Source organism: Rhamphochromis longiceps, linkage group LG1 (assembly GCF_057381845.1).
Source record: "Rhamphochromis longiceps isolate RC_006_pf linkage group LG1, R_longiceps_female_GT1.1, whole genome shotgun sequence".
Taxonomy (NCBI): domain Eukaryota; kingdom Metazoa; phylum Chordata; class Actinopteri; order Cichliformes; family Cichlidae; genus Rhamphochromis; species Rhamphochromis longiceps.
This window is the reverse complement of record NC_140557.1, coordinates 18033556-18057296: the sequence shown is the minus strand read 5'-3', so window position 1 is coordinate 18057296 and position 23741 is coordinate 18033556. Positions and strand designations below refer to the sequence as shown.

General features: G+C 42.2%; 1 protein-coding gene across 5 annotated transcripts in view; it reads right to left on the bottom strand.

Moving 5' to 3' along the window:
• gse1b (Gse1 coiled-coil protein b) overlaps positions 1-23741 on the bottom strand; it is a 166346-nt gene that overhangs the window by 20294 nt on the left and 122311 nt on the right. For 3 of the 5 annotated variants that reach the window (XM_085400850.1, XM_085400866.1, XM_085400858.1), the window contains one exon: positions 3746-3943. In XM_085400850.1, the coding sequence (XP_085256976.1) occupies positions 3746-3943 (198 nt within the window). Of the gene's footprint in view, positions 1-3745; positions 3944-6070; positions 6356-22766; positions 23005-23741 lie in introns of those variants that run through there. The other 2 variants (XM_085400871.1, XM_085400863.1) reach the window with 2 other exon arrangements.

The following is a 23741-nucleotide window of genomic DNA, read 5'->3' as shown; positions in this document are numbered from 1 at the left end:
CAGTCTTGGCCATGCACTGACAACACAACACAAAGCCTGTAATCTGCATCGCTGTGTTGGGGGAGGGGAGAGGCACACAGTGTGTATTGCTGTGCCAGGGAGAGAAAGGAAGACGGTACAAGATGGCGGATGGAAATAAGAGGAGCTATCCTCTGTCCCTTCGGCTGACGGTGCAAACGGTACATTACGTTTAAATGCCGCGCCAAAATCAGGAGAGGTGTAAGGCTGCTGTGTATAGATAGAGTTAGGAAGAAAGGGGACGCAAATAAGCTTGTTTGTAAGTGTTTCAGGGACAGTCACGGCCTGCAGTGTTTTGCCTTTGAGAAACACACACACACACACACACACACACTGAGCACAGCGAGGCTGAGCGAGCTCCAGGCAGGCTCCAGATGGAGAGGTCATAGACACACTGCCCCGCTGTCCCAGCATGCTCTGGGCTCCCAGAAACAAGGGAAGCCTCGGGCCACACACGCACACACACACACACACACATACAGATACACACAATATGACCGACACCCCAGGTTCTTCACAAATCTACTAATTACTTCCTATCCCTCTTTTATCCAGCCAGCTCATTCCAACTATCTTGTATACCTTTATTTTCCCTCTCTTCATGTTCTCTCCAGGCAGTGCACTACGGTTGGTATGGACACAGCCATGAAACTCTTGTGATGTTTATGTGTCTATGAGTGAGTAAGAAGAAACAACAGAGAAGATTAAACCCAGGGCTGCCTAATTAATCAGATATCAGCAGGTCTGCCTCTTTGAGGCAGTGTGTTAACTGTGTCTGTGTGCATTTGTGAGCATATGTGTGTGTTTTCAAGCAAGTGTGCACTGGATGAGAGTGTGTCCTTTATGCTGCTCCGATACTCATTATCCATCACCTCCCCTCTTCAACGCAGCACTCAGTACACAGAGCTATTCATTATACTCGCCACAGACAAGTGACAATGTATGTGTGTGCACGTGAATGGGTGTGTGGGTTTGTATATAAACAGCAGTCGTGCTCAGGGTCTTAAATCAGTTCAGCAGCCGGTGGCAGTGATACTTGTACTCAAATCTAACTAATTCCTTCAGACCCGAGGACACTGAGTCATGGCACCTTGTATATACTGCACTATTTACCTCACAGCATCAACAGAGGGTGAGTGAGAAAGAGAGGCTGAGTCAAAAGGTAATGAGAGGACAGCAGGCTGCAGCATGCAAAGAAATCACGAGGCTTACACAGTTGAAAAGGCAACTGTTTGTATGTGTGGGGTGACTGGGTGTGTGCTCTGTATAAATACAGGCTCTGCAGACAGAGAAGGGGCTTGAGCTTCAGGGGGACTCGTGTCTCTCTGCCCACCCTGGAGATGGTGCTCCTAACACAGGCAGTCAGCCCTTATGCCTGATGGCTGACTCACTGACACGTCACATCCTACTTCAACGAGGAAACAGTCAGCAGGACTCAAAATAATAAAGGGGATTTCTTTTTTGTTCTTTTAATAAAAAGGTGGTGAAGTTTTTATCAGACAGGATCAAGTATTTGTATGACATAGACAGAAGCTCTCTGTCTTGGCAGATTGTGAATTACAGATTGTGAATTACAGATTGTCTACTTCAATCTGTAATTCACACACTTTTTTCACCTTTTAACACAACAAAAAATAGAAACACACAAGAACTTGTATTTTGCTTTCCCTGTGTACTCTACCAACTAAGAAAAGGGGGCCTTGTAACAAAAATAAGGGAAAAGCTGCATTTATAAAAAGGAGTCCACAATAAAAATGAAAAGGCAGTGTTTGACAGAGCAAGAGAGAAAACTGTGACAAAGTAAAGGGGCTGGCATGCAGGGTGGAGGGAGTGAAGAGAGTTGATGGGAAAGAAGTACTGAGGGGGAGGTGAGGAGAGGTTGGGTCTGAGTGCTCTCTATGGGTGTAATAAATCGTCTGCACGGTTCTGGGTCCCATACTGTAGTGGGCTGGGGAGCAAGGTGTCCAGGGACAGCCAGAAAGGAGGGGACCATCTGATTTAGGAGCCAGAGCAAGGGTGGACAGCTGGGGTAGCTGAGCCTCTCTGGAGCCAAGGCACAGAGCCACATATACAAACACACACACACACACACACACTCACAAATAATGTCGTCCTATTGAGGTTCTCTTGTGTAGAATGTAGTTTATAACCTTATTTGTATGTTTACGTATGCACCGGTGACACTCGGGTACACATATTTAAGACATATTTGCATGGGTCTACGTAGTGGAGAGACTAGTTTTGCATAAAATGAAAAAACAAAAACAAAACAAAGCCAGAAATCTACAAGCAAAAATCCACAAAAACATTTAAAATGAAACATCTGAAGAGTGAATTCTGGTTGGTTTACAGTTATTAACAAGCAACTAAACCACTTAGTGGTTATTTCACATTCATACAGCTCCAACAGAGCAATTCTAGTGAAGTTTCATGTGTGTAACCACTGACAAGGAAGTATGTATGACAGTGAGTTGGAGAGTCAAGACACACACAGTGACAAGCAGGCCCAAGTGTACATGGATTCACATACAGCACATTAAGTGGGTCAGCTAGAGTGGCTCCCTTCATACCAGCCTCTGTGGGGACACCAACTAATTTAACCCTATGTGGATATCCCTACATTGCTAATAACAGTTGAACACAGCTATGCTGGTCTTGGAGTATACATGCATGCACAAATATGAGCACTTCTATAAACACACACACATACATACATACACACACACACACATAGATAGATATATATATAGATATCTATAGATAGATAGATATCTATAGATAGATAGATATCTATAGATAGATAGATATCTATAGATAGATAGATATCTATAGATAGATAGATATCTATCTATCTATCTATATATATCTATATCTATATATATCTATATATATATCTATATATCTATATATATCTATATATATCTATATATCTATATATATCTATATATATATCTATATATATATATATATATATATATATATATATATATATATATATATATATATATATATATATATATATATACTTATAGATATACTTATAGATATACTTATAGATATATATGTTTATATGTGGACACAAAAAGGCTAAATATACAACCCACAGACAGCTTACAGGAAGTGCAAAACACCAAGTATGGCTATGTGAAGCAAGATTAAGATATAAGACACACCTGGAACAGGGTTTGGTATTATCAAAATATTTTCAGCTAACCACTTTACAGTCTGACCTTAATACCCAAATTAGAAACTCTAACCTTAACGTCGTATGGGGACCTATTATGTATTTTCCTGGAATACTAGAGTTGATTTGCATGAATCATTGTTCAAAATGACCTGTAGTTTACTCACACTGGCTCTTGCTTCTGCCCCTCAGTTCACCTTCTGTCTGAGAAAAGCTCCTTTAGCTTCATATCCTTTAAAAGCACCGTTTGTCTGATATGACCATATCGAGGCTACTCCAGCTCTAACAGTTAAACATCATTTTTCAAGTGAAAAACACAACAGGAAATGCTCACATTTAAATAAACACTATATATTGGTCTGTAAATTTACACTACTCAGATAGTGCATATAAAACTATTAAGATCTCTGTCAATAAAAATAAAAATAATTCTTTCTTTATGTGAAAGGAACTCTTCCTACGGCACTACAGATCAGATTTTAGATGAGAATTCAACTTTCAGTTCCGTGTAACATCCCTGTCATATGGGCCGGCTGGCTTTACCTCGCGGTTCTTCTGCCTGTTTTGCCAGTTTACGGAGGGCTGCAGCAAATCCCGAATGAGTTGACTGGGCAGCTGGGCTTCCATTGGCTACGATAGAGCCATTGAGAGGTGACGGGGTAAGAGGGCTGACCGTCGCCGTGGTACGGGTTGCCGTGGAGATCATTCCTAATGATGGTGACTTTGGCTCATGGCTCATGCCTACAAATGAAGAACAAAGGAAGAGAATGGAAAAGTATTAGGGACCAATACTGCATTTCCATTAAAGAATGAGAAAAAATTCAAGGCATGAGGATCTGTGTAAATAAAAATACAGCGTGTGGAGCTGGGTTTCTGTTTGTGACAGCTGGAGAGGATGGGGGATCGGTGGTGTGAGGGGTTGAGGAGCAGAGGGGCTTTGGCTGTATGGCATAGGGTCAGAGGTGAGAGGTTAGGAGGGCAGGTCACTCTTTGTTTTGCTCAAAGAGCTGCAGTTGACTGCATGTGTGCCAGAGGTCCATGGTCATAGAGTTTACATAGCTCCTCTACTGAGCATGCGCCAACATTACTACCTTTAAATAGAAATATCATATTTGTTTAAAAAATTCAGCACAAAAATATTCAGAGTGCCTTTCGGTTCCCTCACATAACCATCACTTAAGAAAATGTTTCTCACACTGACACTGAGCTTAATTGAAAAAAACAAAACAAAACAAAAAAACACTACCAATAAAAGAAAATGCTGCGTCGCAAAGAGAAACAGACTTAATATAAAAGTGAAATTGATGACAGTCTGGGCTAGAAGAAGCTCTGATGGCTGAAGGGGTTAGAAAGGGTGAGGAGGGCTGAGAGGGTCTGTCCTTTCCTTCCTTCCTGTGTATGTGTGTGTTGAAAAGTGACACCATGTTGACAGCCCCACGGTCAGTGGAATCCCTAAATGCCAGAGCGGTGTCTGATACCCCTACGTGCTCAAGCAAAACACACATACACGCACGCACGGACACACAAAGGAAGGCTCGGAGGACAGTTTAGCTTCAGACTCGAATAGCTTCTGTTACACAAACAATAACATACACACAGTTGTTCTGAATTCTCCCTTAAAAACAACATTTAAAATGAACTTTCAATGAACATGATGACTAAGATCTGCTTACTAAAAAGTAGCAGTTTGGCAAGCAAGTTCAGATCTCAGTTTTCCGCAGAAGCCTAGCAGAGCGACAAAGGTACATTTTCACTTTTAAGGGTACTTTTTCTATATTTAAGCCTAGCATCCCCACTACTCGGGTAATTTTGGCCTCTGAAAACAAAAAACTTTCTTGGAACAGTCCTGCATTTAGTATAAAAACTCCAGGATTTGGTTGGGCAGAAACAGAAAAATTTGTAAACAATGGTGCAAATGCCCACGTTTGTTTACCGATCTTATCAGTCACAAAAATTCAGCTAAGATTTTACAGTTCCCATTCATTTTAGGATTATATTTTACTCGTGTGGGTACTCCTGTCACTCTAAAATGTTGCCAGATTTGCTTTGCAATTTACGCTCTTATACTTTTTTGTTATTTTCAGTGGCTTTTATGCGTTTCATGTTTGCATCACACACGCCTGTCCAGTGAATGGTCAATGTGATTTGCGGTTAGGTTAGCAAAGCTGAAGACCATTTCTGAAAGTGTGCACAACGGAGATTGTTTTCATTTTAAAAACACTGCTTTAAGTGAAAATGTATTATTGTGGATGTAGCCTGAGAGGGCTGTAAAAAGATCATTTTCCCTTCTGAGAAGAGAGCAGAAGCAGAGCACCGTGTGTGTGTGTGTGTGTGTTTTCAAGTGGATACACACACAGTGGCAAGTCAGGCATGAGAGAGTGAATAGCATTCCCAACACCTCTCAAGTTGTCCTGCCTGTAACCTCCCAGTTACCCAGTGCACTTTCAATGAACCCAGCAAACAATTAATAATGGAATCACTAAAGTAACACACACACAGAGCCTGGTGACAGACCGGCAAACAAGCAAAAGCACACACCAAGTTCAACTCCATTCCAGTAACGTGACTTAAGACAATAGCGTGCTACTCTTCCCTCCTTATTTAGGGAAAGTCCGACAAAGTCAGGAGGACATATTCAAGGAACTTTTTCTAAATGAGTAACTACAGAGACAGCAGCTTATGGTTGACTGTATCAACCACACATATAAACCACAGCACAAACAGAAACAAATGTGAGTAGCAGTGAAAGAAGAGACGAACAAGCACGCAGCCTGACAAATACACGCAGAGGCGCACATCCGGAGTTCTCGCAGCGGTTCAAGAACCCCCCTCACAGATAAAAAAAAAAGTGTGATCGAAGCTTCTTACTGCACAAAGGAGTGGAGCCGCCTGCATCTCCCATGCCTGCATCTTCTCATTGAGCCCAGCCCAGTGCGCACCGGTAACGAGCGCCAGGACACACACCATCTTACTGCTCCCTTCTCTCTCACTCACTCCTTGCCTATCTCTCTCGTCCTGCCCGTCCACTCTCTCCCTGCCTGCCCGGCTGCCTTCCTGTCTCACAAAGACCGTGTAGAGCTTATCTAACAAAGCAACACACTACGCACGCCGCCTCTCTCTCCCCTCCGTGCTCTCGCTCGTTCTCTCTCTCTAACTGAGAAAACAGAAATTCTTAGGCTAGCAGCTGCTGCGATGTCACATGACCTCACCCCCACCCCCTCCCCACAGTCTCCCTCACTCCTCCTCCTCCACCCTTCTCAACCTATAATTCCTCAGCCATTTGTAGATAACAGACACAGGCATGCATGCCCTGCAAAGGCGAATTGGAGGAGGGGGAGGGGAGGGAAGGAGGAGACGGAGGAGGAGGAGGAGGAGGAGAAACAGGGAAGGGTGCTCAGCCGGTCATCACATCTGACCTCATTGCTGGCAAGCGTCATGAAGCGTGTGCGTGTGGGGTCGTGTATGCATATGCATGAATGGAGGGGGAGCAGGTAGGTGAAATATGCGAGGCTCCCTTTTTTTTTCTTAAGACAAATACAAAGAAGTTAGGAGAAAGAAAGAAAGAACATGCCCTGGCCTGTGTCAAGCCCTACAGCACAACACAGAAACTCTTTTGTAAATTATTAGCCTCAATTCAACTCAGTTCAATTTGCTTTATTCACACATTTCCACAACTGAAAATTCTCAAATTAAAGTGAAACTAAGGCTATTTCAAAGCAAATACAAAAAGAAAATCATTCTTCTCCTTTTTACAGGAATCTGTAACATTTCACACAAATGAGGATGTCATACCAAAACACACACACACACACACACACACACACACACACACACACACACACACACACACACACACACACACAGGGGTTCCTTTGAGTAAACACACAGTATGCCACAATTAAAAAGAGCTGTTATCAGGGTGGGGGAGCCTAATGTGTAATAGTGGTTGGGGTGGAGGACTCAGGAAAAGGGTAAAAGTGTGGGTTTGACTTCCCCTCTCTGTCCTGCTGTCATAGCAGGGGTGTGAATGACTTGTTTTAGTCATTTCCTCCTTCCGCCACTCGCTACTTTTCTCAGAACAGCAAAGGAGCAAGTGAGCGAGAGATACAATTTTTAGGTTAAAACAACATAGTGGCCAGCATTTCGCCAAATGCCACCTCCCAGAAATCCTCTCTGTTCCTCGAGAGAAGTTTGTCCCTTGTGAACACAGGACCACCACAGTCATTGCTGTTTCCGGCCTTCTCTTCCATTTTTTGTCTAAAACCACGAAGATCAACCAGCTGGTTCTGAACAACACATCCTATCAAAGATTGGTGGTGTGTGTGTGTGCTTATGCTTCTATGTTCTGAGTAATCTACCAGCAGTCACGAGTAACATAACTCATAAGGAATCCTTTTCTCATGGTTTAAGTCTTGCTTTGTTGCATACACACACACAATCTATCCCCCTATCAGTCTGCCCTCATTTCCTGTCACCACCATCTCTCATCCAGTAAAGTAAATACCCAGAAATGGAAAACAAACAGTGGCATTTTCCCAGTTAGCTTCCAACAACAAAACAGATAAACACCTATTACTTTAACGTACTAATGATTACAAATCATGTCATCAGTGACAGTGTGATTATATTTCTTTCTAAACTGAGAAAACACAAGCCATGCACAAGCCGTGTAGGCTCTATTTTCAGACTAAGTGAAGAAGAAGACTACGATCTAAGGAAAGCATGAGTAATGTCTCTTGAATTTCCAGATAAGTGGGCCTGCTGTCATTTCTTAACATCACTCAGTTACAACACACTTGCTCAGGGTGTGCAGTGTCAGGCCTTTCATTCTTCAAACAACCAGCAGATGGCATCGTCTAACAGTCAATCAGGGGAATCCTCTGTCAGTAAAACAGCGTATGTCACAGTCCTTTAATCCAGTAATACACAAAAGAAAACGGATACAATTTAATGATATCGTTGTGGATTAAGAGAAGGACAAACCAAGGTTAAGGATGTTAACGCAACATTTACAGAGATATGAATAAATTAGATCTATTGACACTGGAGCAAACGCTGAGCATTTTTTCTGACAACCCAAGGGTTAAAGGAGTCTATTACACACCAAGCTTACTGATGCAATTAACCCTTTCTGTTACGCCCTAAGGGAAAACAAATACAAACCCCTGAAAAAGAATGTAGACTACAACAGGCTACATACAAACATGATTCTACGCACCCACAGAACAGATTGACTGCTAAATGGCATACAGTAAACGCACTGTTTTAACACCCAGCTGGGAGAGAAGCAGATCACTAACTCCCATAGTCAAACAAACACACTGACACACACAGTTCCACCCTTTTGCTGGTTGGAATGCAGATTAGGCTTTCATGCGCACGCTCGCACACACGCGCACACACGCGCACACACACAGGGAACGTAAATCCTCTTGGCTACTGTATGCCCTGGCCAGTGGAGAGATAATGCAGTGGCAGCTCTAGCGAGTGGTTAATCTTTAACCAGGAAGGGATTTGCCTATCAGCTTGTTAAAACTAGCAGTGTCGTGCTGCTGGCCCATCTATTTGATCCAGTCACCAACCTGTCTTGGCCAAGTCCAATACAGCACGGACTGAAACTGTACTGCCAACTGACACATGACAACTAGTGCGTTTCCATGCTTTACTTCACTCAGGCAGCAGATGCCTCTTTTCTCGAGGCATGGTAAAGCACACTTCAGTCGTGCCACAATATTGTGGCTCTGTTTAGGAACAGAGCCAAACCGGTCAGTGTCTCGCTTAAAATGAGCAATAAAAATGTCATTACAATAAACCAGTTGGCTCAATGCATGTGGTCGGGCAGGCGACTGAAGCACAGTTTCTAAAAGCCTTGCTGTGCTCAGCTTTGAATACTTCTGTAGCTCTAATGTAATATAGCTGTGTGGTCTGCTGTTGTGTTCCACTTCAACATTCCAGTTCTTATTTTCGTCTACAGCATGAACGCTGGTTTCTCATAATCTGTTCTTTGATGTACTACAATGTAGTATCAGAGCTATATTTGTCAATACAACACAAACATTTACTCCCACTACTTCAAGGCTAAATGAATTCTAGCACAGTTCGTTCCCTGATTAGCAAAGGACATTTGATATTTGTTTTTTTATCAACAGGCCAGTATTAAATATTTGAATAAGGAACATTGAACAAGATGTTAATGGAATGCTTGAACTTCAAGTGACGTGCGTTTAGTTCAGTTTTTGCAGACATGCCTCAAGCATGTCATCAGCTAAGCGTCTCGCCCAAAAGTAAGAGGAAAATTATTTTTTTCTTACATTATGGGCTCTAATCAGAGTTGCTCAGCAGAGCTAAAAACTGATGGCAATTCCCAGAGGGAAAGCATATATCAGCTAGACTGTCACACCTAAACTTCAGACAAAGTCGAGAAAATCAAGTTTCGACTTTGTCCAAAGATGGCCTCTTTCACAAACAGACAACAGGAAATAGTCTGCATCACTAGTGGAAATATATAGGTTTAGATAAGAGGTGGCGCCTGGGTAGAGACAAGGAGACAGGACACAGCGTGCCCACTCACTCACTGCGAGTTCTCCAAACAGTTACTTACTTATTCAGACATCCGACTGATTCTGTAGTAGGAAGCTGGAAGAATTAAGTCCATTTAATACTTGACCCAAATTATTTGGAAAATGGTGTAACATATGTAACTCTTCTGGGTTATTACCACAAAGGTTCAGGGCTGCAGTGCACATGTGACCAAACCTTTAGCCTTAGCAGCTCAGACACTGACAGAGGAAGGATTTAGAGTCAATTTGATGAGTACATGTCATCGTGACTGGTTGACAGAAGCTCAAGGTAGCACAAGATGTGCTGACAGGAGGATGAAATAGATGACAGGAAGCTATGTAAGAAGTTTAACATGAAAGAAACTTCAGATTAAAGAGACAACAGAGACAAACGAGGGTTCACAAAACAGCAGTTAAGTAAGCTGCAATTAAGGTTAAACCAACCTAGCTAAACAGGATGTAATATGAGCATAATATCTGCTACCACTGCAAAGTTATCATGTGCCTAAAGCCGGCCAAAAAAAGACTGCATAGCAACAGGAAACATAACTCTGCGGCTAACTAAATCTAAACTTTGAGTGATATACTGTTTATAAATGGTACTCATGTATCCATAAACAGCTAAGGTTGACCAAAAAAAAGATGATCTTTAAGGTGCACAGGCAGCTATTCCAAAACAAAGAAAAACCACTTGACCAAGGACATAATATCAAAGGTGGTCGTAAATGCTCACAGATATGAGTCTGGATATTAACAGTGCAAACAGATGTATGTTTCATCCTCACTCGTGAACACACATTCACACATACGCAGACTATCCAGGAGCACAGCAGGATAAACCTGCTCTGGTAGTTCCAAGTTTGTTTGACTTCTTAGATGAGATGTCATAGTCTACCCTCAGGCACGATACAGCGGACGTGTACGTGTGTTTCCAAAGACACACACACACACACACACACACACACACACACACACACACACACACACACACACACACACACACACCTACGAGTGCCATCTCTTTCACTCCATACAAAAGACAAAAACCTAATATCAGAGAAATCCTGAAACAGAAGCACTGTGGCTGCAGAGAAGCTGAATCAAAGGCGACAGTTCCACTGGAGAAAGATGGAAGAAGAAAAGGAAGACCAAGACAGAGGAAGAAAAAAATCACAGTGGTGGTGTAGGAGGAGGGGGGTGGGGAGAGGGTGGGGGGCTGAGCGAGAGATCAGTCAAGAAGCCGAAAGAGAGGGAGACAGCATTGCCTGCGTCTGAGCTGTCATTATACAGCAGGCCTCCATTATGGAGCTACAGCAGAGAACAGAGTACATCTCTCTCTGACCTGGCTTGCTCACATTGTCCTACACACACACACACACACACCTAAACACACAAGCACGCAGACACCACTGTGCAACAAGCAAAGAGAGCAGTCTTTCTGTCTTCTACGTTGTGAGGCTTTAAATGATACGGCTGTGTACGTGAACGTGCATGTGTGTGAACACCTTATTATTCATCCCTCACCTCCTACTTCTCTTCCTCTCGTACACTCACTGTTTTCACCCCACCCCCAACCTGCCTTCCAGCAGCCAGCAACAAAAACACAGAGATTTCAAAAGACCAGCCGGCATCTCTCTCCCTCTCTTCACCTTCTTCTCTTCAATTCTCCAACACACACACAGCCACAGAGAAACAGTGTGTCCTCGGGGCAGGCACGAGCTGAGATGATTTTCTCTCCTCTCCTCCTCCCTGCATCCGACTTACCCACCCCAACAGTGCCATTTCCTCTGTCTGTTAATTACATAGCGGCTGTGGTAGGGGTGGCTGGGGTTGTGGTGGTGTGTGCGCGCGTGAGCGCATGTCATCTTGGGAGTGTGTAGTTGTGTTCTCGGAGATACCAGCGTGGGCGTATGACAGAACAGTCTGGTTACGCTTCACAATGCTGCTTAGAGAGTGTGAACACACACATGCAGAGATACACATTCAGCCACACAAACACGCACAAGAGCCTCCTGTCTGTGTTTCTGGCTCTTTGTGGTCGATGCCCCAGGAGTCAAGCTGCTGTCTGTATGGCTGTGCCCTCTGCAGCCTCTTGCTGAGGGGGACACAGCCTTGCTGCTCCCCTGATGAGAGGGCCTGCTTCAGCCCCAGCCCAGCTGTTCGTCAGAAAGCATGGAGGCTGTTAGCTCAGATATTACCATGTCCTGCCAACTCCCTCTTTTAATCAACCTCACCTGTTACAGAGACTGAAAAAGGGTGACAGATTGGCTCCGAAAAAGGGAGGGCGACATTACAAACGTTACAGATCTCCCACACATGAACTCAAAAACCAAAAGACAAAAATCTACCATGGAGCTTATCGTCTTTTCTGCACCTGTGTTTCTTTAGCGTACTTTTAGCCACATAAACTGATACGTACACAGGCACAGATGACACACACAATGCTGACAAATAAGCAGACAACCTATATATCCCACAAAGCTGAATAAATTGTATTGTTCTGAACTGTGATACTCTCAGTGCTTGGGGACATCATTGCATGTAACATATTTTGGTTGTTATCATCATTCAGCTTGCTCCCTCCTCCTCTCTTTATCTCCCTCCACAAGCCTCCTCAGGAGATGAGCACAGTTTTGGTTTTTTTTGCTGGATTCCCTACATACACTCCTCACTTCATCCGCTCTCCCTTTTCTATTCTCTCTGTGATGTACTCTTCTGGGTTGTGGTTGCCTAATTAGCACTGCAAGTGCTCTGCATGGGCCCTGACTCCCAAGCGGCACCGCCGCACACACACAAGAAGACACACACAGCGACAGACATGCACACAGCACCCACTTGACTTTCCATAGCTGTTGCTGAGAGTTAGCCTGTTGTAATCTTGTAATTGGTATAATTGGTGTGTGTTCCCGGTCGTGCATGCGTGTGCGTGTCCAAATGTGTGGATGCTGCACGGTTTGACGAGTGAACCTCTCTTCTCTAGGCGAGCACGAAGAAGGCAACCCACTGTCACCATGGCCAAATCTTTGTGAGTAGCCACAAAAACAAGGCTTTGCCACAGAGCTGAGACTTGTGGTGTCCTTGATACTCTCAAGTACTTGACAAGTACACCATTTGCAGAACAGTCATTCATTTAAAAAGTGATTTTAATATTTCACAACGTTCGAGGGTCAGTCCAGATTAATCACAATGGCTCTTGCAGTGCTTAAAACTTCAAATAAAAATTTCTCAGTAATATTACAATGAATTTGAGCATTGCTTGTTTATTAGCTAGACCAGCGAACTGTGTGATTTAAGATTAGATCCACAAAGAATGCAAAAAGAATAAGAAGTGGTTCAAAAGTGCAAATGTTCATGACTTATCTAGTTAGCACAGGGGAAATCTAAGGATCTGTAAGATTAAAGCTAGAACAGTTACACAACCTTACAAACATTTAGTCAGTTGTTACTTGGTTATTCAACCAAAAGAAAAACAGCTGACGACAGATATTTTGACAACAGATCACTCAATTTAGTCATGCAACACTTTGTCAGGTTCCAGTTTCTCAAATTAGTTTCTTTATCCTTTCTTATCTTTTTTCTTTAATTTTTTTTAAATGATCAAACTTTTACCTTTGGCCTTTATAAATCTTTATAAATTGCATTATATTTTATTGTTCACATTTTTTATGATTTTTTTTATAGTGTGCATGAGAAGAAATCATTATTAGTCATAGAATTAAACCATTCAAGTATATTAAACTTTCTGTTAAATGTAAACATCCGTTTGTGTTCTGTGTGTACATACAACACAGGTGCCTGTACTTGCCATGGTACTGTGCAAATGTAACAAAAAACTGGATTGGCTTGCAACGATCCACAGATTTTGTGGTGCAGAATGTATTAAGAGGCAATGAAGTGTGCAGCGTGCTTGTGCAGGTGTTGAGTACATCGGCATGATCTTTCTCAATGGCTTACTCAACATTTAAGAGATTCACTTGCCATCCTAAAAGAACGACAAAACAGTTGATTGCCATAATGCATACATCCATGAGATTGAATAGACTGGGAAAACCATGCAGCGATGTACCCCCCCTGTGTGTTTATGTTATCCGCTCACTAAATTACTAATTATTAGAAATTATGTCAATCGGTTGCAATGCAACGAGAAACGCACAAGGTTGATGTGATACTGAGATAAGAGACAACGCGTATGGAAGATGTGAAACCGAGATATAAACAAAAATACAGAAAGAACAGTTCCCAAAATGCATACGCTTTTAGTTATGCAAATATCAGCCAGCTAAAACAAGCCTAGCTGGCAACTAGATTCTCTGTGAGAGCACGTTTAACACGGCAACTGTGGCCTCCACCAACACAGGCATGCAGCTCTGTCCATGAGCTTATTAAAACACTTGGCCGCAAAATTGCTTCACTTCTTCAGGCACATATCTGACCTTGTACTCATACACAATGAGGCATGCTAACAAACAGACACATACAATATGACAGTCAGCTGATATGGCAGATATCGCAGAAACAGAGGAAAAGACAGAAATGGAGGAAACAAGAGAGGCAAAGAGTCATGTTGAAGAGAGGTGGAAGCAGACACGGATAGAGGCAAGATGAGATGATGATGTGATAGCAGAAGAAAAGGGCTTTGTTGAAGAGTAGCCCTTAGCACAAAGCTGTTTTTAGTGTGACTGGAGAAAGCACAAGATGGACAGAATTGTGCTGAGGTACACACACCAAAAAAAAAAAAAAGGGTTAATGAAAGAGGCTCTACTTGGTGAGGGCAATAGTCAAGTATGGTCAGTATTGAGTGTGTGTATGATTCGCTTATCTACTGCTCTCACGTTGCCTGTGTTGTGTTTATTTGGCCCGTGCTTATCAGGCTCTGGGGTATGACAACGACAGCAGCAAACACGAGCTACACAAACATACGCATATAATCTAAAGAGGTGGTTTGGTCTGCTCAATGTAGCAAGAGCGGCTTGTGTGAATGAAAATGTTTTTTTTAATCGTACGCCTCAGGCAATCAAATCCAAACTGAAGCTTCAGAATACAAAGTTGAGACTGTGACAAAGTGGCTGGAAATTACTCCACAGATGAACACTGCGCCCTGTTGTCTAAATGAAATCACGATGGCTACCAAAGCAGTATGTCTCCAATGCAGTTCAGGGAATGGCTCTCGAAGCATGGGACTCGACCACAATGGAGAGCAGTGTGACTCACCTTGCATCTATAAAAACTGCCCGCACAGTCCTCATGTTCGAAAAAGAAACCCTGAAAAATGTGACACTAAACTGGGGGAAACAACGATTTAAGCTCCAATCAAGCCAAAGTGAATAAAAGTGTTTCCAGTTACGAGAAGTAAAATATGGTACGGTCAGAGAATATGTATAAAAGATTAAGTCAATAAAGTGAAGCCACTGGAGAAATGCTTTAAACCTGCATTCGTTTAATGCCCAGCACAAGAAATACTCCTTTGGTTGCAAACATTCAATACAGACTGTATAGAAAGTCCATACTTCTAGATTGATTTATGACCTAGTTAAAGACTTTCCTAATGAGTTTATAGTTCCAATTTCTACTTCCAAATCTTAATTAAAACAGCACAATGTTCACTGTGTGAGTTATGGTCCCATACAGAAAAATATAGAAGGCAGAGAAGGTTTAGGACAGGGGTCGGCAACCCTAGGCACGCGTGCCACGGCTGGCACGCGAAGGGTTAACTGCACGACCATAGCTGGACTGGCTATCGGGCATACCGGGCGGGCATTTGCTCAGTGGGCCGATGGTGATTTTCCGTTTTTATGGGCCGATGATTTTTTATTTTTAGTAACGGTATAAATAATGAAATGTGGTCGATTGGCCAGATGCTGGCCGGTGCGTAAAAAATAACTCAGTTGTTTGGTGGTGGTTATGGCGGAGCTTCCACAGATTCAGTGACATTAGCAAGTGGTGGAGGCCAGCAGGTGGATGAGGGAAAGGGAAGGCAGGAGGAGCAGGGACCCGAGGCGGCCGCCGGTCCGAGTGTCAGGTGAATTGAAATTCAGGTAAGAAGTTATGACCTGCAGTCTATCTGGGTCAGATATAAACCAAGTTTAGATGGAGTTTATTTTTGTTGTGCTGACTTTTTACAGTCAGTTACAATAACTCGTACTGTGTACTAGCGAGCATGATGGAGTTTATACACCTGGGTGGGTGCTATGATTTTACTGATAGTGAACTTTATTTTATTCATAAGGTTAGTTAGTAGAGTTGCCAACCATCCCGTAAAAAGACGAATCGTCCCGCATTCAGAGAAAATATTACGCGTTTCGTATTGAGCTGATAAGGAACACAGTTTGTCCCGTACTTCAGCTAGAATGAAAAAAAAAACAAAAAAACACAAAGCTGGATTTATTCTGTCGTTACGCTGCACAGCTGCCTCTTCTTCTCTCATTCTCTCCCCCTCCCTCTCCTGTTGCTGCTTCAATCATGAAACTGATCAATGATCAGCTGATCGGCTTTTCTCTCTTGTTTGTTTATCGCCCACTTTGCACCAGAAAGAGGAAACCGCCGGATGTCGTGTTAAACAACAGCAGCACGTTTAAGCTTGATCAGCTGTTGTTAGAATTTACTTAATATTAATTTCCAGTATCAGCTGATGTTTGCTGGAGCCACAGCTGTTAAAGCTGCTGGTCATGATGTCGGTTTGGTTATCAGGTGAGAGGGAAACATGAAGATGAAACCAGGAGATGTCCTTACTGAATCATCAGAGCTGAACAGGTGATGGAGAAACAGGTTTACCTTTTAGGTGACATGAATGAGTTGAAGGGAAGTTATAAGGGAAGGAAGAAATACACGGATACATCCGTAGATTCGAGACAGAATTCACAATGTGTTTTTGGGACTTTCAGGTGTATGGACCAATGTTTTATTTTCTGTTCAAACCAGAAAGTTTTAATGAGCAGCTAGACTTGTCTCGCATTAACTGGCTGAGTTAATGCCAGTTAATGCAACATCGAAGCAGCTGGAATCCATAGCTGTGCGTGTTCATGGGGCTTGCATTTTCACCTGCTGGACATCACTACCTGACAAGTTTAACTGTCTTCAAAACAATGCAGAGGCCTAATTGACAGTATTTGGTTCTACATATCTGTGTGAGCAGACTTTCTCTCACATGAGTGTCCTCAGGCCATCTGAATGCTGGACGCTCAGAGACCTGTGTCTCTGAGTGGGAGACCAGAGATCAGAGTGTATTAACAAACATGCCATATTGGCTCAGTTTATTTTTCTTATCATTGTTGTGAGGAGACCATAAATAGCATTTGCACTTTCTGTTGTACAGTTCATTTGCTGTTATGGAGTTCTTGTTATGGATAAAAAGTGTCTTTTTATTTTTTTTGTTGAAAATAGCTGATAGCTATTCGCTGCCAACATCTGCAAACAAATATAATTCTATAAAGTGGTTCTATATAGTATGCAACTGTTAATATAGAGCGTTATTAAATTTATTGCTAATACAATCATATGGCAGACTGACTTCTGAGGAAATTTTAGATGGCACTCATCATCAGAAAGGTTGCCTACTCCTGATTTAGGATATGGCTACACAGAGGTTGATAAATGGCCATCGTATGAGCATGCTGTGTCCTCTTTTTCTGAGATCTACTCACTCATTACACCCAGCTTTGAAAACAAACAAATAAATAAATGAAGTGTTCAAGTTGAGGCTTCAAAATGGGACTTCCCAACCCAATGTGTAACATTGTGGCCATCTTTTAAACACAAACTATAGTTTCAGGTGCTGGTTTAGCTCAGTGCGTGCGCAGACAACCACAGGCCGAACGGCTGAGAGTGGCAGGCCCGGGTTCTAGTCTGACCCTTTACCACATGTCTTCCCCCTTCTATCTCTGCCCCCGCTTTCCTGTCCTTTCTTCACTGTGCCTCTCAAATAAAGCTGAAAAAAGGCCAAACACAAACTATAGTTTAACTTGAGGTGAACATCTTTTAGGTGAAAAATGGTAAAAGGTTAACTTGTGTGAGAGTGATAAAAATCCACACTTACAGATGAATGTACGATACAAGACAACAATGCCCCGACACTAATTTCCACGTTTAACAAATTATTCTGATCATGTAAACACAGGTACAATATACGTCCTACTAGTTTTTACCTCTGAAATCTCAGATCTACTTGGAATATTTTTTCAGCAATGTGAAGCGATCCTATGCAAGTAACCCTCATTACAAGGACTTGAGTCTACAAATTGAGGCCAAGACTCTCATTAAAACTCTCATATTCACGTCTACTTGCCATCAGTGTAACAACTTTACATATTTAAATGCACTTATATCGGGTAGCTTTGACACTTCGTACAGCCTTCCTGATCTATTACTGGAGAATTATGCTACTGTTACTGAAGTCCTTCGTTTTTATGTAAAATTAACCATCTAGCCTCAAAATAATGTGGTGTGTCACAAGGCATGTGAGTGTGCCAGGCTGTATGACAACGCCTTAATGTTTTTAAAAGCATGCACTAACCAACACACACATATCATACTGATAAAACTAAGCAATGTTTAACAGCAGTGCTGGGTGACAAGAAATGCATCTCTACACATTCTACAGAGCAGGTTTAGCTTGCTCTCATACACAGAGTAAACAAACACACACACGTAAAGTAATAAGTGGCTTTATTACTGGAAATGAGGAGGAAAATGTTGCAGGCCTGAGGAAAAAAAAGGAGGACATCAGACACAGGAAGCTGTTGGCTCTCTGGCTCAATACTTTACTACTTCTTTCTACCTGTGGAACTGTCTGCTTGGTCCTTCACCCAACGTCCCATCTGTCTTCTCTTCAGATAAATACTTTACGACCTGTTTGTTCAGCTGTCTTCACTGGTCATCACATTTACAGCTTACATTTACTACGGTTTTTTTAAACACTCAATAGGAGATTCTTAGAAAGACAATCAAACACACAAACTCAATTCGTCCCAAAGGGAAAAGCCATGAAATCCAAGGTTAAACCTACAAAATCTAAGACATGCCCCATGAGAGTTCTAGCTAGGGATACAGAAGGGCAAAAACACAGAGAGGGAAAGACAGAGAAGGAAAGGAAACATGGCAGAGGGTATGTAGACAAAACAGAAAAAAGCCCTCAATTTCCTAAACGTCCCTACACTTGTATTCTCTTCCATCACAGAGCCGGACCACAGACGAATCCAGCCCTGTCACACAAAGAGAGCGGTAAATGCACCCACAATTTCATACCACCTAAGGACATTGTTGTGATGCTAGTAAAAGCCAAGCCTCACCCAGTAAAACACATCCCATTCTCTGTAATAGAGAACTATGTAAACCCATGCAAAGGCCTTTCTACAGTCTGTGCTATTCAAAGCTATCAATGTGGGCTGTTGATAAGAAAATGCAAAGTGGGTCACCTTTAACTCCAGGCTCCTTGTGTAAACAGTACAGGAAGCTGCTTGGGACTGTCCTAATCACTCTCTAAACAGAGCCAGGTGCTGTTGCCACAGACAAACTGTCACCAACACTCTGCTCAACACAGCTGCTGTCTAGCCCCCAGACACTCACAGCACTGCAGGCTACCACAGCATGACAAACAGCACAACGACACCTGAAAACATGCCAACCTCGTATAAGTGCTCTCGCAGCATAAAGCTTCAAGAACTTTTAAATGGCAGATTACAACTGAAAAAAATTCTGTTCCTCAGAGCAAGATTTGCATAAGTAATCTCCTACTCTTATCATGTGCTGAACCATCAGAGACATGTAAGTCTGTGACAAGAGAGGATAAATCCAACCAAAGTCAGCTAACTCACTTCTGCCAACAACACTATATTTGTTCCTCTTAGTATATATAATATCTTGCTAAGACTTAATTTTCACAAACTGTGGTAGACAAACAAAGAACACTTTTTAGTGTCTCAAAACATTACTGGGCAATCAAAAGGTTTCTGTTAATCACTCCGAAAGGTAATGCTTCATTTAAAACAAGCAGAAAATAATCATTATCAGCAGGTGCTTGTTCGCTTAAACTAGGCCAGGCACAGTAGAGGTTTTCCTGATGAGGAAACAAATTGCATCACATAGAGAAGTTGCATTACAGTTAAACATAAGTAGGTGATTTAATACTCCTTGATGGCTGATGATCAAAAAAAAAAAAAAAAAAAAAAAAAAAGACTGTAGACGAGATCAGGCAGACAGGCAAAAACTGAATGCTATTAATGCAGAAAACTCAACTACTATCACAACCAGCAGAGTGTTTCATAGGTGCAAAGTTATTATCTTAAGTCCACCAAACAAAAGAGCCATCACAATTGCATAGTTGTGGTAAAAACAACAGGTACATTCATGCAGCAGCCAGGTTTTTATCCACCTTAAGTATGAGCCAAGCAAACTGCACCGCCCCACCTCCATCTAGTTTGTTACGCAAAAAGGAGCTGAAAATGCTTTTCCAGTTTTCAGAAGTGCAGTCAGCAAATTATACATGAATACTAAAATACCAAAACTGTGCATCTGTGTCCTGCATGTCTATGTAGTTTTTATCAATAATGTTGGATTATTAATTACAACCTGGTTAAATTTAGATAACCCTAACCCTGCCCTCTCTATTAGCAATGACTGATCCTAACCCAGCAGCCTTGTGACATAATCACTGTTCTGTTTATATATATATTAATGTGCTGTAGTGGGGAAAAACAGACATGAAAATAAAACCCCTAACAATTCTGTGACATCACTACTTCAGGCTTTATTTTAAGAGCACACAATTTGCAGTCCCATTGTAATAACAGAGATCCCTAAATAAATTAAAAGCAAGATTAGAAACTGCTTCTCCAGCTGAATGACAGGTTTTATAAGATGGAGAAAACACAGGACATCATCCATTCTGCTCTCAATCTACATCCACATGAATGAGTTTCATTTTAAAATGAAAAAAAATCTCTATCCGAATGAACATGTTAGCATGAAAACATATACTGGAGTTGTCGCAAAGCAAATATGGCACGATGGGAAAGGAGTACCCGTGAAATAAAAATAAAATGGCACAAAGTGACCTAGCTAGATGGTTTTGGCTTCATTTATGTGTCTGATAATACCCATCAGGAAATGAAAGTGGCAGTTTGTGTCACTGGTTCCAACATTATTCCATTTAAGTTTAAATGTAAATTTAAATGTAGCCAAAGTTACTGTTTTTGAATTGAATTAAAACTTAATAATCTGTCTGTATCCTCAATTTTTTACATCTAATAAACATTTGGTGATTACGAACAGTTAATTAAAAGACATATTGTGCTGAAAGGCATAACATCAGAGGGAGTGAGAGCTGAATCTGTGAAAGCAGTCTAATTTGGACTGGTTAAATGGCAGGTTGAGCATGTGTTCATGCGGAGGATTTCCTGTATGAAACACAAATTAGTGAAGTGGTGACACCGGCTATCATCAGAGGTAAAAGATGGCAGTTGTAGGCTCACGTTAACCGCACTTGAGGAGAACTCCTAAAAGCACCTGGCCTGCAACCACATATCTAGCATATGGCTTAATCTGGATCAATATCTTGACTAAATACACAGTGAATGACAACCGTAAGATACATTTACATGATTTCTTTTGATAGGAGTGAAACTAACTCTATACATATAGTGTCTGTGATAACCAAAATACCTGGGATGACACCATTTCCTGTTCTATTCTAGTGCCAACTGATGTGCCCCCCCCTCATTTACTTTTAATTGTCCTACACTGTATTTTTTTGCCCTTTACCCTACTGTAAGCCATTTCTGGCTCTATTCTGAGAAGCCGGACTGTTTCCCATGTCAGTTACAGTAAGTAATGGATTAAACACCTCGGAGTTATGCCAAAAATGTCAGAACAAAGTCATGACAGAGGGATAGCCATGTAGCAATGAATGACCTATCTCCACCACCAGTCAGCAGCTGTTAAAAAGAAAGCAGGAGGTCAGATTCCCTGCTCTTGCAGTTATGGCAAAGCTTATCAGCAGCAGCTAAAACACACAACAAGGCTCCTTCTGGCTACAGATAAACTCAACCCGCCGCACGGTGCGTGCAGTAAAGCCTGTTGCTTCACCGCTGTGTTTGCTGGCCGTGTTTTAAACCCAGGTTGTGTGACGAGACTAACGAGCGGTGTGTGCGTCTGTTTCAGTGTGTTCCCCACAGAAGAAAGAAAGAAAGAAAGTGAAGGAGCGCGTGGGATGTGGTTCAAGACGGTCCACCTGCCACGCGCACGCGTACAAACACGTACAGGGAGAGATCCTCCAACCCGACAGCACCAAATGGTCAAGATGCGTTAGCAGTCACATTTAGAGGAAATGCCCCGAGAAGCAACACAGAAAAGACAACTGCGAAGGAGCCAAACGAACTGAAGACTGCGGATTAACAACAAAGTAAATCCATCAATACAGTTTTAAACAGGCTAAAGAGTCCGTGTCAAAAGGGTCTAAAGTGAGCGTAAATGGCTTAACGCAGAAACCCCGAGCTATGCTTTAATGGGCTAATAACAACAGTGAACCGGTAACAACGTTACAAGAAGTTCATTTGAGGGGGTGGGGGGTCGGCCGCTTTTCTTTAGACCTTCGGGTAATCTGCATTTTAAAACACGATTATATTAAAGTCCTTAATAACAAGTGAGTAACGATATATAAATACTGAGCGATATTAAGGGCTAGATGGCCGCGTGAGCGCACCGGAGCGGCTCATTTTCTTTCTCTTTCTGTTGCACTCACTCTCTCTTGTCTCTTTTTCACACATTAGCACGCACACACAAAAGCACGCGCGCGCACACCAGCGAGGGCTACACACACACACACACACACACACACACACACACATACATAAGGGCTCGGCACCGACCTTCGAAAAATAAAATGAAATAACTAGCACCCGTTTCCTCGATATAGTAACGACTTCCTCAACAAACCCTCGCCGTATGTTCGCTCGTATACACAAACAACCTCCAGGTTTGAAAACAGATTCACAAAAAAAAAAATCACTCACCGCAAACAAGTATGGGCTATTCCAGTGTTTATAAATTGGTTTAAAAAAGGTTTAAAAAAAATCTCCTTCCGTTAGCGGTGAAAGCGTTGATCCATCCTCCGTCGAGAACAGAGACCGTGCACTTTTGTTGTCACGCAGGAAGCTCCGACGCCTAGCGAGGCCACAGCGACGGAGCACAGCAGAGCAGAGCGCCGGAGAGAGGAGGAGAGAGGCGGCCGGCTGCCGGGAGCCGAGAGGTGGAGCTTCCGCCCCGGCGGGGGCCGGACCACAGGCACACAGAAAGACTGGCAAGGCGGAGGGGGGCGGGGGGTAGAAGCACCTGCTCCCTCCCCGTCACGCCCCCAGTCAACAGGGCTGACCTCGCATAGTCATCCCAGAGGGACAAGAATGCACGTTAAAGGCTTCACCAGGAGGGTTAGACTACTTCCTGATCAGTTAAAATTAAATTCGCACTAAGTTATCCTGTGATTTAAATTTCTGTTTCGTATGTACGCATGCGTATGTATACTAATATCTAATCTTAGTATTAGTACCTTGAATAGTATCTTACGAAATACACTGATACAAAATAGATCACTTAATTTAATCACATAATCCAATAAAAACAGATATCATTGCTCTTTTGTTTTGCTAATTACCACTACAGCGTGACAACACAGGGTACAGTACTCTTTTGCACACATCTCTGTTTCAAATCTCCATATTTTGTCTCATTTTCTGTCTTCATTTATTTATTTGTATTTATATATTCCATTTCTATTGTATATATTAATCGGCATCTGTGGGTGGACCGCAAAGAAAGAATTTCATTGCACAGAGAAATGCCTTTTCTCTTGTGACACATGACAATAAACACTTTGAATCTTGAATCTTCAAAGTAGGTAATTTAAAAATGAAAGTAATTCCAGCAAATGTCCACAAGGGGACAGCCGACCACAAAAAGCACACAGAAGCCTTTGCTAAAAATAAAAAAAA